The sequence below is a fragment of the Myotis lucifugus genome, unplaced genomic scaffold, assembly GCF_000147115.1.
Source record: "Myotis lucifugus unplaced genomic scaffold, Myoluc2.0 scaffold_218, whole genome shotgun sequence".
NCBI lineage: Eukaryota > Metazoa > Chordata > Mammalia > Chiroptera > Vespertilionidae > Myotis > Myotis lucifugus.
In genome coordinates, this window is record NW_005871266.1 from 842,617 (window position 1) to 859,947 (window position 17,331).

General features: G+C 37.3%; 2 protein-coding genes across 11 annotated transcripts in view; one reads left to right on the forward strand and one right to left on the reverse strand.

The window, feature by feature from the left end:
• Nucleotides 1-17,331, forward strand: part of QSER1 (glutamine and serine rich 1) — a 57,316-nt gene that overhangs the window by 14,257 nt on the left and 25,728 nt on the right. For 8 of the 10 annotated variants that reach the window (XM_023761822.1, XM_014463726.2, XM_023761825.1 and 5 more), the window contains 2 exons: nucleotides 1,959-5,651; nucleotides 16,443-16,771. In XM_023761822.1, coding sequence (XP_023617590.1) covers nucleotides 1,959-5,651; nucleotides 16,443-16,771 — 4,022 coding nt within the window. Of the gene's footprint in view, nucleotides 1-1,958; nucleotides 5,652-9,236; nucleotides 10,237-16,442; nucleotides 16,772-17,331 lie in introns of those variants that run through there. The other 2 variants (XM_023761829.1, XM_023761823.1) reach the window with 2 other exon arrangements.
• The window catches only part of LOC102419534, an 84,980-nt gene that overhangs the window by 4,746 nt on the left and 62,903 nt on the right, over nucleotides 1-17,331 (reverse strand). The gene's annotated exons all lie outside the window — the stretch shown is intronic.

The window sequence follows — 17,331 nt, forward strand, 5'->3', positions numbered from 1 at the left end:
ATTAAAAAACACAATAGCTTCATCTTTTGCTTCCTGGAATAATTTTACATATTCAGTTAGACTTTCTATTCTAGTTCCTATGGTAATATTATTTTAACCACTAATTATAAGTGTTATTTATTCTTTTAAGTGTAACTAGATATTTTCTGTCCTTGTAGTAGTAATACTTTTTTGACATTTAATGGAAAGAAGTTAAGAGAAAAATGTTTTTGAAAGGACTAGAGAATCTGTTTTCCCCAATTTCTCCAAAGTGGAAAAAAATATTTTTAATGGAAACTCACTAAAAAGCATGTAAACAATACAAGGGTATATAAAATGGAAAGTGATAGTTTCTAACAACAATCCCACTTTTTAGGGAAGATTTAACAGTTTGGTATTTACCCTTTTTTTAAAAAATATATTTTTTATTGATTTTTTACAGCGAGGAAGGGAGAGAGATAGAGAGTTAGAAACATCCATGAGAGAGAAACATCGATCAGCTGCCTCCTGCACACCCCCTACTGGGGATGTGCCCGCAACCAAGGTACATGCCCTTGACCGGAATTGAACCTGGGACTCTTCAGTCCACAGGCTGATGCTCTAGCCACTGAGCCAAACTGGTCAAGGCAACCCTTTTTTATTTTTTATGTCAACATATATCCACCTATCAATGTTTATAGCAATAATATTATTAGGATATGCCATCATTATTTGATCAATCCCCTGTTGGTGGACATTTAGGTTGTTTCTACTCATTATGTATAATAACTGTAGTGAGTATCTTGTACAAATTTTTTTGTGTCCACTTATTTCTATAGGATAAATTTCTAGAAGTGGAACTTTAGGATGACAAGGGCATACACTTTTTTACTTTAGCTGTATATGGCTAAAATGCTGTACTGAAATGTTAACAATTTCTTCTTGACAGTACTTTATTAATTTCTGATTAGCCTTTTATGATAAACATGCATCTGTTGTTACTAGAAATTGTTCATAGGGCATCAAAACTTGAATTGCAAGAGATTTTTAAAGTGCATATATTTTGATAAGAGAAACTTTGCAGTATTAACCTTACTGTAATTGTGAGATTTATTTATCATGTTAAATGTAGATAATTTAGTTTTAATTTTTAAAAATATATTTTATTGATTTTTTACAGAGAGGAAGGGAGAGGGATAGCGAGTTAGAAACATCGATGAGAGAGACACATCAATCAGCTGCCTCCTGAACACTCCCTACTGGGGATGTGCCCGCAACCAAGGTACATGCCCTTGACCGGAATCGAACCTGGGACCCTTCAGTCCGCAGGCTGACGCTCTATCCACTGAGCCAAACTGGTCAGGGCTCAGTTTCAATTTTAATGTTATGAATATTTTAGTTTGTCCATTGTTATTTTGCATTGGTTAAATTGATCACTAGAGATTGTGCATTTTTACAGGTGGTTTTTGTTAATCCTCAAGGTCATTTTTTTCATTGATTTTTAGAGATTGTGGAAAGGAGGGTGGCGGGGGGGGGGGAGACATCGAATTGTTGTTCCACTTATTTATGCATTCATATGTTCCTACTTTATGTGCCCTAACTGGGGATCGAACCCACAACCTTGCATATTGGGATAATGCTCTAACCAATTGAGCCACCTAGCCAGGACTCATTTTTACTGGTTTCTTAATTGGCCTTGTCTAACTATTTATAATCACATTTATATAACAATTATAGGTATGAGTTGCTGATAACTGTAATTTTGTTTTTGCTTTAAGAAAGCTAGCTATTTGAAAATGTAATTTTCAGAATCTTCTCAAAAAATAGGACTGTTGTTAGAAACTATCACTTTCCATTTTATATACCCTTGTATTGTTTACATGCTTTTTAGTGAGCAAATGTTACATAAGTATCTACTATGAAAACATATATATGTGTGTGTGTGTGTGTGTGTATTTGTGTGGTAATTGCATAAATATCTTCATGTCTTCTCTTCATAGGTATGCATTCCTCAGCAGCAGCTGAACTGTTCGTTACTGGACCTTTGCCAACCACTGGAACACTTTCACCTTCTGCCCTCTCTGCTTATCAGCATCCCACCACCTTCAACAATAGGAACTTTGCTACCACCTCACCTTTGGTGCTTCAGGATTCAAGTTTTAACACTACATCAAATGGAATTCTAAATCCTCATGACCCTTTGCTACAAATCAAAACTTCCCAGGGAACTGTTCCAACTGCTTTGGCATTTGAGCGCCTGGGCAGTTCTGTGTTATGTAACAGTGTACCACCTCAGTCCTCAACATATCGCTCAGCTCAAGAGTCTGCACCCCATCTTTTACAACCTCAGTTCAGTTTGTTGCCTTCAGCACTTGGGGGAACCCAGCAAATGCCTCAAGCCTACAGTACAACTCTCTTTACTAATTCTACTGCTTCCATTGAAAGAGCTCTTCGAGAATGTAGTGTTATTAAACACCATCAGCGGCCTTCAGGAACCCAGTCTATTCAGGCACAACTGACTGGTTCACAGCATTCCTTACATAGTTATCTATCAAATGCAAATTTAGTTAATTTTCAGGAAACAAGCAGGCAGTCATCTTTATCCTGTAGCCCAATTGGAGAGTCCACTCAGGTGAGCAATGGAGGACTGCAGCAGAAGACCTCCCAGGTATCAGTGGAACTTGCTCAATCTTATTCATCTGTAATTCCATCATCAGGGTATCCTCCTTCCACGATAATAGTAAAAAGCTGTTCTGCAAAGGAACCACTCACATCAACTAAGACTCCCAAACCTCAAAGTATAATTCCTCCTGTGCAAACACTAAGCTATTCCAAACCTTTACATAACCAGAGTTCTGTAATATCAGGCCAAGCACAAATTTATTCTACAGCACAACTACCAAGCCTTTTATCAGTTAGTCAGTCCCAAAATTATGGTTTAGTACAACCACATAATGTGCCATCTATTGTTCATTCACAGGTTTATAGATCCAGCAAAGTTGAAAAGTTGCCATCCTTATATAAAACACTGACTTTTTCTGGTTCACCTCAGACTGTAACTTCTGAAAATCAGACACTTAATTATTCTTCTAATCAGCAAGAGGTGTTATCCTCAGTTACAAATGAGAATTACCCCGCTCAAACAAGAGATCTATCTTCAGTTAGCCAGTCTCAAAGTTACTCATCTGGTCATTCTCAGGGTTTATCACCAGCTAGCCAGACACAGGTTAATTATTCATCTCAATCACAAGTTTTGTCAGTTGTTAATCCTTCAGAAAGCTATGCTTCGGGGCAGTCCCTAACATTAACAGCTCCTTCTCTTTCTTATTCTTCCGCCTCTCGGGCTCAGAGTTTGCCAGAATCTAGCACAACCCAGAATTATATTTCTATGCACTCTTCCCAAAATGCTCAAGCTCAAGGGTCATCATCTCCCCAGTCCCAAAAGTTTTTGCCTGCCATTCAGTCATCTTTTACGTCCTCTACTCATTGTCAGACATTAAAGAACAGCATACCTTCCCCTGATCCAAAGTCTTATCCTGAAAGGAAACTTGACTCAAACGTGTATCCATCTTCAAAGCAAAAAGATGGTTTTCCAATACAAGAGTTACAGGTATTACAGCCACAAGTATCTCTTGAGTCATCGACCCAAAGGCCATCTGATGGGGAAATTAATGTTCAAGAATCAACTTATAAGGTGTCAAAGGCAGATGACGGATATTCTCAGAGCGTAATCAGAAGTAATTCCCACCTTGAAGATCACGTTGTTGGGATTGCTCTACAAAATTCAAAAAAAGAAGAAAGTATGGTTGGTTCAGTGACACAACTTAACCAACAAATTGGCCAAGTCAATAGTGCAGCAGCCCTTGATATTAAGAAGGCAACTGATTTAATGCAAACTCCACAAATAACATTGAATACTAAAGACCTAAACCAGCAGCACTCTCTTATACATAAGGTACATGATGCCAAGGTCCAGGAGCAGCATGATCAAATAATTAATGCATCATCTCAGATTCAAATTCCAAATCATACTTTAGGGCAGGGCCATCAGGCATCTCTTCCTAATACACAGATCCTTTTAGATTCTACCTGTGATTTACAGATTCTTCAGCAGTCAATGCTGCAGGCAGGTTTAGGACAAGTAAAGGCGTCTTTACAAGTACATCATGTTCCAAGTCCTCAACAAATAGTGCATCCTTTTCTTCAAATGGATAGTCATATTATTCAGAGCAATGGTGATCATTCTCAGCAGCAACTCCATACTCAGAATTCTGAAATTATGAAAATGGACCTCTCTGAGTCTTCAAAACCTTTACAACAACATCTAACAACAAAGGGCCATTTTAGTGAAACAAATCAGCATGATTCAAAGAATCATTTTGTTTCCCTTGGATCAATATGTTTTCCAGAGGCAATTCTTCTCAATGATGAAAGAAATATTTTATCAAATGTGGATGATATCTTAGCAGCTACAGCAGCAGCTTGTGGGGTTACACCTTCTGATTTTTCCAAGTCAACTTCAAATGAAACCATTCCAACTGTTGAAGATGGTAATTCTAAATCTCATTTTCAGCAGTCATTAGATGTCGGGCATGTAAGTTCAGATTTTAACTCTATAACAGCTACAGTAGGAAAGCCACAGAATATAAATGATATTTCCTTAAATGGAAATCAAGTTACAGTAAACCTTTCACCTGTACCTACCCTTCAGTCAAAAATGACTCTTGATCAACAGCACATTGAAACACCAGGTCAAAATAAAGCATCTAAACTAACTTCACCAGTGACTGGACCAAATCATGAAGTCCAGGACCAAAGGTCTGGCCCATTCAAGAAACAGCCTGCTACCAATCATGACTTTGAAGATGATTGTGAAGTTTCTGTTGATAGTTCATTAAATAATAACAGGAACCAAGAGTTCGTTTCCAGTAGTAGAAGTATAAGTGGAGAGAGTGCTACATCGGAGAGTGAATTCACCTTAGGGGGTGATGACAGTGGTGTGTCAGTGAATCTGACAAGGAGTGCACTTGCACTGTTGGCCATGGCCCAACCTGGGGAGGCAATCAGTGTCAAGATTGAAGAAGAAAACCAAGATTTAATGCATTTTAACCTTCAGAAGAAGAAAACTAAAGGGAAAGGGCAAACTAAAGAGGAAGAGAACAGTAATCTGAAACAGCTGAAAAGACCTATCCAAGGCAAACGCCAGAATTCAAGGGGAACAGATATATATTTGCCATATACTCCTCCTCCCTCAGAAGGCTGCCATGATGTTTATCAGCATCAAGAAAAAATGAGACAGAAGATCAAAGAAGTAGAAGAAAAACAGCCAGAAGTCAAAACAGGATTTATTGCCTCTTTCTTAGATTTTCTGAAATCTGGGCCCAAGCAGCAGTTTTCCACTCTTGCTGTACGAATGCCTAACAGGACTAGACGACCAGGGACCCAGATTGTTCGTACATTTTGTCCCCCACCATTTCCAAAGACTTCATCTACAGTACCCACACCTTTAGTGTCTGAAACAGGGGATAACAGTCCATCAGAAAAAGTTGATAAGGAACTTAAAAACTTAGAACATTTATCTTCATTCTCATCTGATGAAGAAGATTCTGGAGTATGCAGTCAGGATATTTATAAAAGCACCTCTACTACCTTAACTACTTTGGATACTACTTCTGATAAAAAAAAGGAAACAGGTAAAGTTTTAAAATTTAGATTTCATAATTATGGCTGTCCACTATTATTTTTCTAGCTGTAAGTCTGGCTTTGAAGCTTTTTTCGCTTGAAGCAGGTCTGCAAATTAATTTTCAGGACAAAATGCACAGGTAGGTACCTTAAGGACTTTTTTTCCCCCCAATGTTCCTTGACTGTAGGAATTTCTGGATTTCTGATGGAGTAGTTTTGTATTTTCCTTGACTTTTTATCACATGCAACTTAACTTACATGGTATGCTATCCAGACTTGTCTAATCTGAGACACCTTGAAGTGGGCTTATGAATATGAGGCGCTGTATTGAGGGCCCTGTTGTAGTATAAACTGGCGTATTTTTTTGGTATGCCAATTTTACCTGAAGAGTAACATTTTACTATTAAATGTGGATATATTGTATGCAGCATGTACAGTTAACATAAGATAAAATTTTCAGCTGGCTCCAGACATTTAGAAGAACTGTTTTAAGAAACACTATCTTATGTAAATAATTGACGAGTATAAATACTACTATTTTAAAGAATATACTAAGGGAAAAATATTTAAAATAGTAAAATAGCTCCCACCTCTGTGCCAGGAACCTAGTAGCAATGGTGGGAGATATGCATTGTTACCTCCAATATACTGATAATATAACAGAGTAAATGAATTGCCCAGGTTAATGCTGCAGCTAATAGGTGGCAGAGCTGGATTCTGAACTCAAGTTTTCCTGGTTCTAGAGCCTAGCTCTTTTGTATAAACAGTGGTGCTTCAAGTGTTAAACCTTGTTTTGTGGTGTTCTTCTTAGCTTCTTTCCAGACTTGAGACTGCCTTTAACTACTAAAGTGACATGAAACAAATGGTATCCTGAATAATCTATTAGCATAGCTATCTGCTAGTATGTTTCTAAAGAATTCTTACTTAGTGCTTAATGGAAAGAAAGACAAATAATATGTAAAAATTCTCCTTTTCCATATGTTACTCTATTGCCCTACTCTTTCCATGTTCCCTCTTCTGTGACAACTGAACTTCTCATTGTTCCTTAGACTGTGAGTCTTTGAACAGGTTTTCTTCTACCTCCTCTCCATTTTTAGCCCAGCAGACACTTAGTTATCTTTGAAGACCATTCTCAAAGTCACATTGTGGAAGTTACTGCAGGCAGAATAAGTGCTCCTGTCTTCTAAATTCTCACAGCCCTTAATTCTGAAGCGCAGGCATTTTAAATTGTGATGAGATATAATAAATCCACTTTTTCCTTTATGATTTCTGCTTTTTGCCTAGCCCATGGTTACAAAAATTTTCTCCTGTTTTCTTCTAGAAGTTGGAAAGTTTTGCATTTTACATTTAGGAGTATGATGTCTTTTGATTATATTTTTGTGTAAGATATGAAATATGGGTTGAAGTTAATTTTTTTATACATATAGAAGTCCAGTGTTTCCAGTACCATTTGTTGAAAAGACAATCCTTTCTCCATTGGTTGTTTTTGCACTTTTGTCAAAATCAATTGGTCATATTTATATGAATCTATTTCTGGACTCAATTCTGTTACATTGACCTATGTGTTTATGGTTTTACCAATACCACACTATTTTAATTGTTGTAGCTTTATGGTAAGGCAGTGTGTGTCCTCCAAACTTGCCTTTTACAAAATTGTTTTGACTATTTTAGTTCCTTTCCTTTTCCACATACATTTTCAAATCAACTGTTGGCCTCTACAAAAACTCCTGCTGGGATTTTGATTTTGATTTCCTTGAATCTATAGCATTTTGAGGAAAACAGCTGTTAACAATTTATTGAGTTTTAACAATTTATGAACATTTTTAAATTTCTTTCACTAGTCTTTTTTTATAGTTTTTGGCATATAGATCCTATACATGCTTTGTTAGATTTATTCTGGGATGTTTTTTGGGGTGCTATTTATTATAAACTATACTTTTAAAAGTTTTCAAATTCCAATTATTCTTGGTAGATCATAAAAATACAGTTGCCTTTTATATGTTAACTAGAGGTCCGGTGCATGAAATTCGTGCACGGGGGAGAGGGGGGTCCCTCAGCCCAGCATGCGCCCTTTCGCAATCTGGGACCCCTCAGGTAGGGTCCCTAGGCCTGGCCGGCGATCAGGGCCTATTGGGGTTTTCCTTCCCCTGGCTGCCTGCAGCTGGTCCCGCCCCCACTACTGCCACTGCTTGCCATCTGTATGGCACTGCCCTCCCCCGCCAACCCCCCACCACTGGTCACCTCCCTCTGCGGTTGACAGGTGTGGGGTGCGATTGCTTGGCTGGCCTGGGTCTCCCTCTGCAGGGTGATCGCTGGCTGGCCCCACACACCCACCACAGTGTCTGCGGGGCAGTCATGGTTGGCTTGGCACCAGTGCGTGTCATAGCCTGGTCATCCGGATGGTCGTTCTGCTGTTCTGTCGTTCAGTTGATTTGCATATTACACTTTTATTATTATAGATTTAAAATTCTGCAAATATGCACAACTCATTTATTCTAGGATATTTTATTCCATAGGATTTTTTATGTAGAAAATGATGGTATCTGCAAATAGAGATAATTTATTTTTCCTTTTCTAATCTTATGCCCTTTTTATTCCCTGTCTTAATATACATGCTAGGATTTCTTATACAATGTTTAATGAGAGTGATGAGTTGGACATCATGATCATGTTCTTAATCTTTGGCAGAAAGGACTCAATCTTGCCATTAAGTATGATGTTAACCGTATGTTTTTTGTAGATGTCTTTTATCACATTAAAGAAGTTCCATACATTTCTTAGATTGCTGACAGTTTTTACAATGAATGGAGGTTGAATTTTGTCAAATGGTTTTTTATCTGTTGAAATGATCGTGCAATTTTCTTGTTTTAAAATTCTTTTAAAAAACTTTTATTGATTGATTTTAGAGAGAGAAACATCGATTTGTTGTTTCACTTATATATGCATTCATTGGTTGATACTTATATGTGCCCTGACCAGCAATCAAACCTGAAACCTTGGAGTTTTAGTACCATCCTCTAAACCAGCGATTGCCAACCAATAGTCTGCGAACCACTGGTGGTCCATGAGGTCTGAAAGGTTGGCGACCGCTGGTTTAGGGAAACCTTTGGAGCGGCAGTCACCAACCGGTGGTTCGTGGACCACTGGTGGTTCATGAGGTTGGAAAGGTTGGCAACTGCTGCTCTAAACAACTGAGCTACCAGGCCAGGGCTTCATGCAGTTTTTCCCTTTTTTTAATACATGAATGGATTCAACTTTCTAATTTTTTTTTTTTTTTTTGCATCTCTGTTTGCAATCGATATTAGTATATACAGTGGGGCCTTGACTTACGAGTGTCCCGACTAACGAGTTTTTCGAGATACAGCTGTCCTTCGGCCGATTTTTTGCTTTGAGTTGCGAGCTAAAATTTGGGTTACGAGCCAGCTTCAGATACCCCACCGCTAGTTGGCGCAGCGAACGTCACAGTGAACGCCACAACATCAGCCCAGCATCACGTGTCTCACTCGTTCACTTTAAGCGGTTAGCTCTTAGTTGAAGCATCAGTGTTGTGCTCGCATTTGTGCTTGCAGTTATTTTGCAAAACTTCGTTTTTTCAGCCATGGATCTGAAGAAAGTAAGTGCGAAGGACAGTGCTAAGAAGAAGAAGCGGATGATGTGCATTGAATTAAAGAAAGAAATTATCGAAAAACATGACCAAGGTGTGCGTGTAATCGACTTGGCGAAACAGTACGAGCGTAGCACTTCTACGATCTGCACCATACTGAAGCAGAAGGAGTCGATACAGGCTACAACTCCAGCCAAGGGCGTTACAATAATTTCTAAACAGCGGACATCTATTCATGAAAATATGGAGAAGCTGCTAATGGTGTGGTTAACGGAGAAGCAGCTCGCAGGAGATACCGTGACGAAGGCTATAATCTGCGAGAAGGCACGAGCTATTTACGCTGATTTGCTGCAGCAGACCCCAGGCACTTCAATGGATGAGGCATCGGGCGAGCCGTTTAAAGCCAGTCGGGGCTGGTTCGAAAATTTTAAAAAGAGGACCGGCATTCACTCCGTTGTCAGACATGGTGAGGCAGCGAGCGTGGATATAAAGGAAGGTGACATCAACGAGCTCATCGGGGAGCACTCCGAGGAAATGACAACGCAGGAGCTAAAGGAGCTACAGATGCAGCAGCACACGGAGGTTTTGCAGGAAATAGATGACACGGAGGAGGAGGAGGAAGAGGTTATTTTTATAAGTGAGATAAAGGAAATGTTGGGAATGTGGGAGAAACTTTCAGACTTTATTCAAAAGAAACACCCAGAAAATATTGCAACTGGACGTGCGATGGAGCTATTTAATGACACTTGCCTTACTCATTTCAGAAATATTCTGAAAGGGAGGATGAAACAGATCTCATTGAACAGGTTTTTATCGAAAACTCCTGTAGATGAAAGTGATGAAAGCGTGGCGAAAAAGGCAAAAATCAGCAAATAAGATTCAGTTACTCAGTTCAGCCTTTCTCCTCCAACTCCATCAGCATCTTTAAGTTGTTTGATCTCCAAGGTAAATGCTGTACATTAAACTTAATAAAACAGGTTTATTGCACTACATTCTATTGTTCAGTATTGTGTTTTTATACAATATTCGTTATTTTTAAATACATTTTTCTTATTTAAAAACATTTAACAAAACAATTGCAGTGTTTTTTGGGTGTCCGGAACGGATTAATGGCATTTCAGTTCATTGTAATGGTGAAAATTGATTTGACATTGAATTAAACTCGTAAGTCAAGGCCCCACTGTAGTTTCCTTTTTGTAATTCATTTGTCTGGTTTTGGTATCTGGTTATTGCTGACTTCATAAATGAATTGGGTAGTGTTCCCTTCTTTTGTATTTTCTGTCAAAGATTTGGTAGTAGTATTTCTTCCACAGATGTTTGGCTGAATTTGCTAGTGAAGCCATCTAGATCTGGAGTTTTCTTCATCAGAAAGTTTTTAACTATGAATTCAGTTTACTTTTTTCCTTTTTTTTTTTTTGTTAATCCTCACCCAAGGATATTTTCCATTGATTTTTAGAGAGAGTGGAGGGGAGGGGCATGGACAGAGAAACATCGAAGTGAAAGAGACACATGGATTGGTTGCCTCCCGCACACACCCAGACTAAGGGCCGGGGATCAAGCCTGCAACTGAGGTATGTGCCCTTGACTGGAATCGAACCCAGGATCCTTCAGTCCGCAGTCCAACACTTTATCCACTTAGACAAACCAGCTAGGGCTCAGTTGATTTCTTAATGCTAAATCCTTTTTTTAAAAAAATTCTACCATACTCTATTTGGTCATGATGAATTTTTTAAACCCATTGTAAAATTTAAGTTGCTGGTATTTTATTTGGAACTAGAGACATGATGCACGAAATTCGTGCAAGAGTAGGCTTTCCTTCCCCCGGCTACTGGCACCTGCTTCCCTAAGGCACCTGGGACCTGGGCTTCCCTCCGGGCACTGGCAGGCACCGGACCCTGGCTTCCCTCCAGCTGCCGGCACACACCCAGGACCTGGGTTTCCCTCACAGCCCTGGCTTCCTCCAGTCTACTTAGCATATTATGCTTTTATTATTATAGACTAGAGGCCCAATGCACAAAATTCGTGCACTTGGGGGGTTCCATCAGCCTGGCCTGCACCCTCTTGCAGTCCGAGAGCCCTCGAGGGACATCCGACTGACGGCTTAGGCCCGCTTTCCGTGGGGAGCGGGGCTAAACCGGCAGTCGGACATCCTTAGCACTGCCACGGAGGTGGGAGAGGCTCCCGCCACCCCCGCTGCACTCGCCAGCCGTGAGCCTGGCTTCTGGCTGAGTGGTGCTCCCCCTGTGGGTGCTCCCCCTTTGTTGAGCGTCTGCCCCCTGGTGGTTAGTGCACATCATAGCAACCGGTCGTTCCACTGTTTGGTCGATTTGCATATTAGCCTTTTATTATATAGGATTTTAGACCTAGATTCATAAATGAGATTAGTTTGCCCTGGTTTTCTTTTGTCTTATTCTTGTTTGTATTCAGGAATATTTTGAAGTTTATTACATATTATAGGGATTTGGTTAAACTTTCTAAGAATATGTCTGGGACTTTGCAATTTTTTCCTGAGGTAATTTGATCTATCTGGGTCAATTTAAGAAAGGTATATTTTCTAGTAAAATCATCCCTTTTGCTTGATTTTAAAGTTTGTTGTTATAAAATTGTACATAGTATTCCCTTATACATTAAAAACAACTTTTTATTGATTTAAGAGAGGAAGGAAGAGTGAGAGAGATAGAAACATCAGTGATGAGAGAATCATTGATTGGCAGCCCCCTACATACCCCACATGGGGATCAAACCTTTAACCCGAGCATGTGCCCTGACCAGGAATCAAACTTTGACCTTCTCGTTCTTAGGTCAGTGCTCATACATTTTTTTTTTTATTATTGATTGATTTTTAGAGAGAGATAGAAACATCTATTTGTTGTTCCACTTGTTTATGCATTCATTGATTGCTTCTTATATGTGCTCTGACTGGGGATCAAACCCACAACCTTGGTGTATTAGGACAAAGCTCTAACCTACTCAGCAACCTAGCGAAGTCTTCCCTCATAAGTTTTTATTCTCCTCTATTTCTGTAATTATGTTCTTTTTTGCTCCAAATGACTATTTGAATCTTTTTGTTGATTGATTTGTGAAAATTTACCTATTTAATGAGTCTTTTCAAGAAACCTAAGTACTTTTTTTATTTTATCATTTTTTACTCACTTTTTCTTAATTTTTGCTTTTATCAGTTCTTTTTTCCTACGTTCTCCGGTTTCAATTTAATATTCTCTCTTTGGCTTCTTTTTTTTTTATTTTAAATATATTTTATTGATTTTTTACAGAGAGGAAGGGAGAGAGATAGAGAGTTAGAAACATCGATGAGAGAGAAACATCCATCAGCTGCCTCCTGCACATCTCCTACTGGGGATGTGCCCGCAACCAAGGCACATGCCCTTGACCGGAATCGAACCTGGGACCCTTCAGTCCGCAGGCCGACGCTCTATCCACTGAGCCAAACCGGTTTCGGCTCTTTGGCTTCTTGAGTATAATACTTCATGTTTGTATTTGCTCACTTTCTAACTATTTGCTTTGAAGTGTTAGTTTTCTTTTTTGCACAACACTCTGTCTCTATCCCTCTGGTTTCAATTTGTAATGCTCTCACTGTCCCTTCTAAATGGTTTGTCATTACAGTTTTGATTTCCTTTTTAACCCAAAAGTTATTAAGAATAGTGGTTTTTTGCCTGTTTCCTAGTAGGTTTTGGTGGTGGTGTTGTTTTTGGTATTCTTTTGTTACTGACTTGTGGCCCTGTTATATTGTTATCAAGGAAATATGGCTTAAATAATGTCTGCATCTTAAATGTATGGAAATTTTATTATTAGCTGGGTAAATGGTCAGTTTTTATAAATTCCATGAGTAACAAGTGGTAATAGGTTTCATTAAATCCTTTATATCTCATTTTTCACTATGTGATGAATGGGTAGATGAAAGAAGTATACCAAAATGTTCATGGTTGTTACCACTGAGTTATGGTACCATGAGGGTTTGTATTCTCTACTTTTGTGTATGTTTGAAATGTTTAATAATAAAAAAGTTTTTTAAAATCCTCCCTATCCTTATTTGTTTTTAGATTGCTTGATCTGTTGATTCCTGAAAAAGGTGTGTTAAAAGTTTCCAACTACATTTAATTATTTATTGAATACAGTTTATTTGATATGTTTTGAACCTATGTAATCAGGTGCATACAATTTTACTATAGTTAAATTTCTTTTATCATAATAAAATATCTCTTTTCCCCATTTAATTTCCCATTTCTGTTTTTAATATTGCTGTACTAATTTTATTACTGGTAGCATATTTAGTGTATTTTTCCATATCTCTGTTTTCTTTCTTTCAGAACATTTTTCTTATGAAATAAAACTCACATATAGACTATAACACACACAGGAAAACACATAAAAATTTCCATAAATTTGAAAATGTAGACATTATTTAAGCCATATTTCCTGACCATATGCAGCAATTTCATTGTACAGTATTATACATTTTTCCCTCAATTAATTTGGAAGTTATACATTCTTTTAAAAAGATACTTGCTTAACTTTTAATTATGGAAATTTTCAAACATAAGCAAAAGTACAGTGATTGGCATAATTAAACCAATTTATGTATCAATCAGCTGAACCACATCGGCCAGGCTAAAAGAAAGAAGAAAGATATAAAGAAATAAAAATAAGTTTTTATTTAAAAACTTCTAAATAACTTGTTACAATTCTAAACAACTCATGGCTTAAAAAGGAAACCAGAACTGAAGTAGCAAACCACTTAGAAAGGACCGTGGAGCATTGTATTTTAAAACCAATGGGATGTACCAAGAATGTGGAGCAAAGAAGAAAACTTATGACATTAAATTCTACACATTAGAAAGCAAAAAAGTACAAAAATAAATTGAGTATTAAATTAAACCTAACTCATAACCTTTAGAATTAATCACTGAGTTGGATGGTAATCACTTCCTTGCTTTTCTTCTATCATTTTACCACCTGTGTATGCATCCCTACACACTATACTTTTGTTTTGGCTTGTTTTAAAACTTCATATAAAGAACATCATACAGTATTATACATTTATCTCTCTACTAGTTTGGAAGTTATACACTTTAAAAAAATATTTGCTTAATTATGGAAATTTTCAAACATAAAAGTACAGTGATTTGTATAATTAAACCAATTTAGGCATGAAATATATTTCTTAAATAATAAGACTGAAAGTCAGAATTATTCCTTTACTAATAAGCGTGGTGTTAACTGGGTTTTTTATATATAGATACCCTTTATCAGGTTGAAGACGTTCCCTTCTATTTTTAGGTTCTGAGTATTTGTATCATGAAAGTGTTTATTCATGATACTGAATTTTGTCAAATGCTTTTTCTGTGCTCATTGAGATGATCCTTGGTTTTTGTACTTTTTTATATTAATGTGATGATTGGTTGATTTTCAGATGTTAAACTAAGCATGCATTCCTAGGATAAAACCCACTTGGGTCATTCTTTTTTATGTTGGTAGATTTTCTCATAGTTTTTTTGTTCGTTTGTTTTGGAGATTTTTGTGTATATATTCATGAGGGATACTGATCTGTAGTTTTTTTTCATGGTATTTTTGTCTGGTTTAAGTATTGGAATAATACCAGTCTCATAAAATGAGTCTGGAAGTACTTCCTCCTATTTTTTGGAGTTTAGCAGGGATTAGTATTCTTATTAAACTGTTGGGTGAACCCATTTAGGCATGTGCTTATCTTTATCTTTGTGGGAAGTTTTAAAATTTCTTTTATTCTCTTTATTTGTTATTGGTCTATTCCAATAATTTTCAACCTTTTTCATTTCATGGCACACATAAACTAATTACTAAAATTCTACGGCATACCAAAAGTATATTTCCTGCTGATCTGACAACAAAAAAAAATAGGTATAATTTTGATTCGTTCCCACCGATGGCTGTTGTCATTTTAAAAAATGTTTTTATTAATTTGAGAGAGGAAGGGAGAGGAAGAGAGCGAAAACCGTCAACACTGATTGGCTAGCTCCTGCATGCCCCCTACTGGGGATCAAGCCCACAACCTAGGCATGTGCCCTAACGAGGAATCAAACTGGTGACCTCTTAGTGCATGGGGCGAAGCTCAACCCACTGAGAAACACTGGCTAGGGCAGCTGTTGTCATTTTTAAATTTGATAATCTAAGGGAAAAGAGGTCAGTGCCCCTGACTAAATACTGCGTGTTTTCAAAATTCTTATGACACCAGTTGAAAATCACTGGTCTAGCCCTGACTGGTTTGGCTCAGTGGATAGAGCATCGGCCTGTGGACTGAAAGGTCCCAGGTTCGATTCCCGTCAAGGGCATGTACTTTGGTTGCGGGCACATCCCCAGTAGGAGGTGTGCAGGAGGCAGCTGATGGATGTTTCTCTCTCATCGATGTTTCTAACTCTCTATCCCTCTCCCTTCCTCTCTGTAAAAAATCAATAAAATATATTTTAAAAAAAGAAAAAAATCACTGGTCTATCCAGATGTTCAGTTTTTTCTTGAGTCTATTTTGGTAGTTTGTGTCTAGGAAATTTGTCCATTTCATGTAAGTTATTTGTTAGCATACAATTTTTCATATTACATTGTAATCCTTTTTATTTTATGGCTTCTAGAGCCTGTTCAGAATATATTGGGGTTGTTGTTTTCCTTTCCTACATACAATTGGCTGTTCTTCTAGGAATATTTCACAGCTTTGGTCAGCTGACCCTTACTTAATTTGCATCACTTTTGTGACTCTATTCTTTTTAAAATATCTTTATATTACTTAAGTGGACTTAGGGTCATTGTAGGTCAGTGGAGATTCTCAGTCTGTAATGCCCACCACTTTGATTATTGAAAATTAACAGCCATTCTTTAATTTCTTTCTGCAGTTTTTGACTGTTTCAAGTACTTTTTTAAATATATTTTTTATTGATTTCAGAGAGGAAGGGAGAGGGAGAGATGGACACATCAATGATGAGAGAATCATTGATCAATTGCCTCATGCATGCCCCCTACTGGAGATCGAGCTCACAACCCGGAAATATGCCCCCACTGGGAATCGAACCTTGACTTCCTGGTTCATAGGTGGATGCTCAATCACTGAGCCACACAAGCTGGGCATTTCAAATAATTTTAAGGCAAAAATAATTGTTTCTTTTTAAACTGTTATGTTTAATTATTTTTATTATTTATTTGTATTTGCTTGATCTAGTTTCAGAAGCCCTACAGGTGGTAACTACTAGCCTAACTGCCAATACTACTGGTACTTCTACTACTTCCTCCACCTCTGTGGGTACAATTAAGCAAGAACCTCTCTACTCTACTTCATCTGCAGTAAATATCCTGGAAAATAAAGGCTCTACAGAACTCCCAAAGCCCATCGAACTTGATCGTCTTCCTTCAAACCAATTTGCAAAAGGACAAGACACTATTGCCATAGAAGGTTTTACAGATGATGAGAACACAGAAAGTGGAGGAGAAGGCCAATACAGAGAGCGTGATGAGTTTGTGGTAAAGATAGAAGACATAGAGACTTTTAAGGTGATGTGAATGTTCACAGGAATAAAGGCTATGTATAGTTTCGTGGGAATGTACTATTTTAGCTTTCATGATGACTTCAATAGTATGCACCTAGCTTGAAATTCATAAAGTTATATTTTTTATAATTGTTCAATAATCACTAGTATATACCAGATATTATATAAAGGAAAATAACTTAAAATAATTTTAACTTATATCTGAGTCTTATGTATTTCTGACTAGTCAATATGTTGAATTTATGTACTAGCGACTAGAGCAGTTTTGAAATGTTAATTTTTTTTTCAAGGCTCTCAACTAATTGTATACTATTAGGAGATTGAGAAAATGATTATTTAATTTTAAAGTTTAAAGAAAATAACAGTATAATGTAAAAGTAGAATTAGACTTATTTTTATAATTTCAAATTATAGAACCATGAGTATAACTACAATTTCACACAAGATAATTTTATCTATGTTTAAGAAAACTTATGTTTGAGTTTCTGGGTGTTTGCTTTGGTTTTATTTTTTAATTGGGGTGGAAAGGAATAGCATTAAAAAGTACAATGAGTACAAAATTCA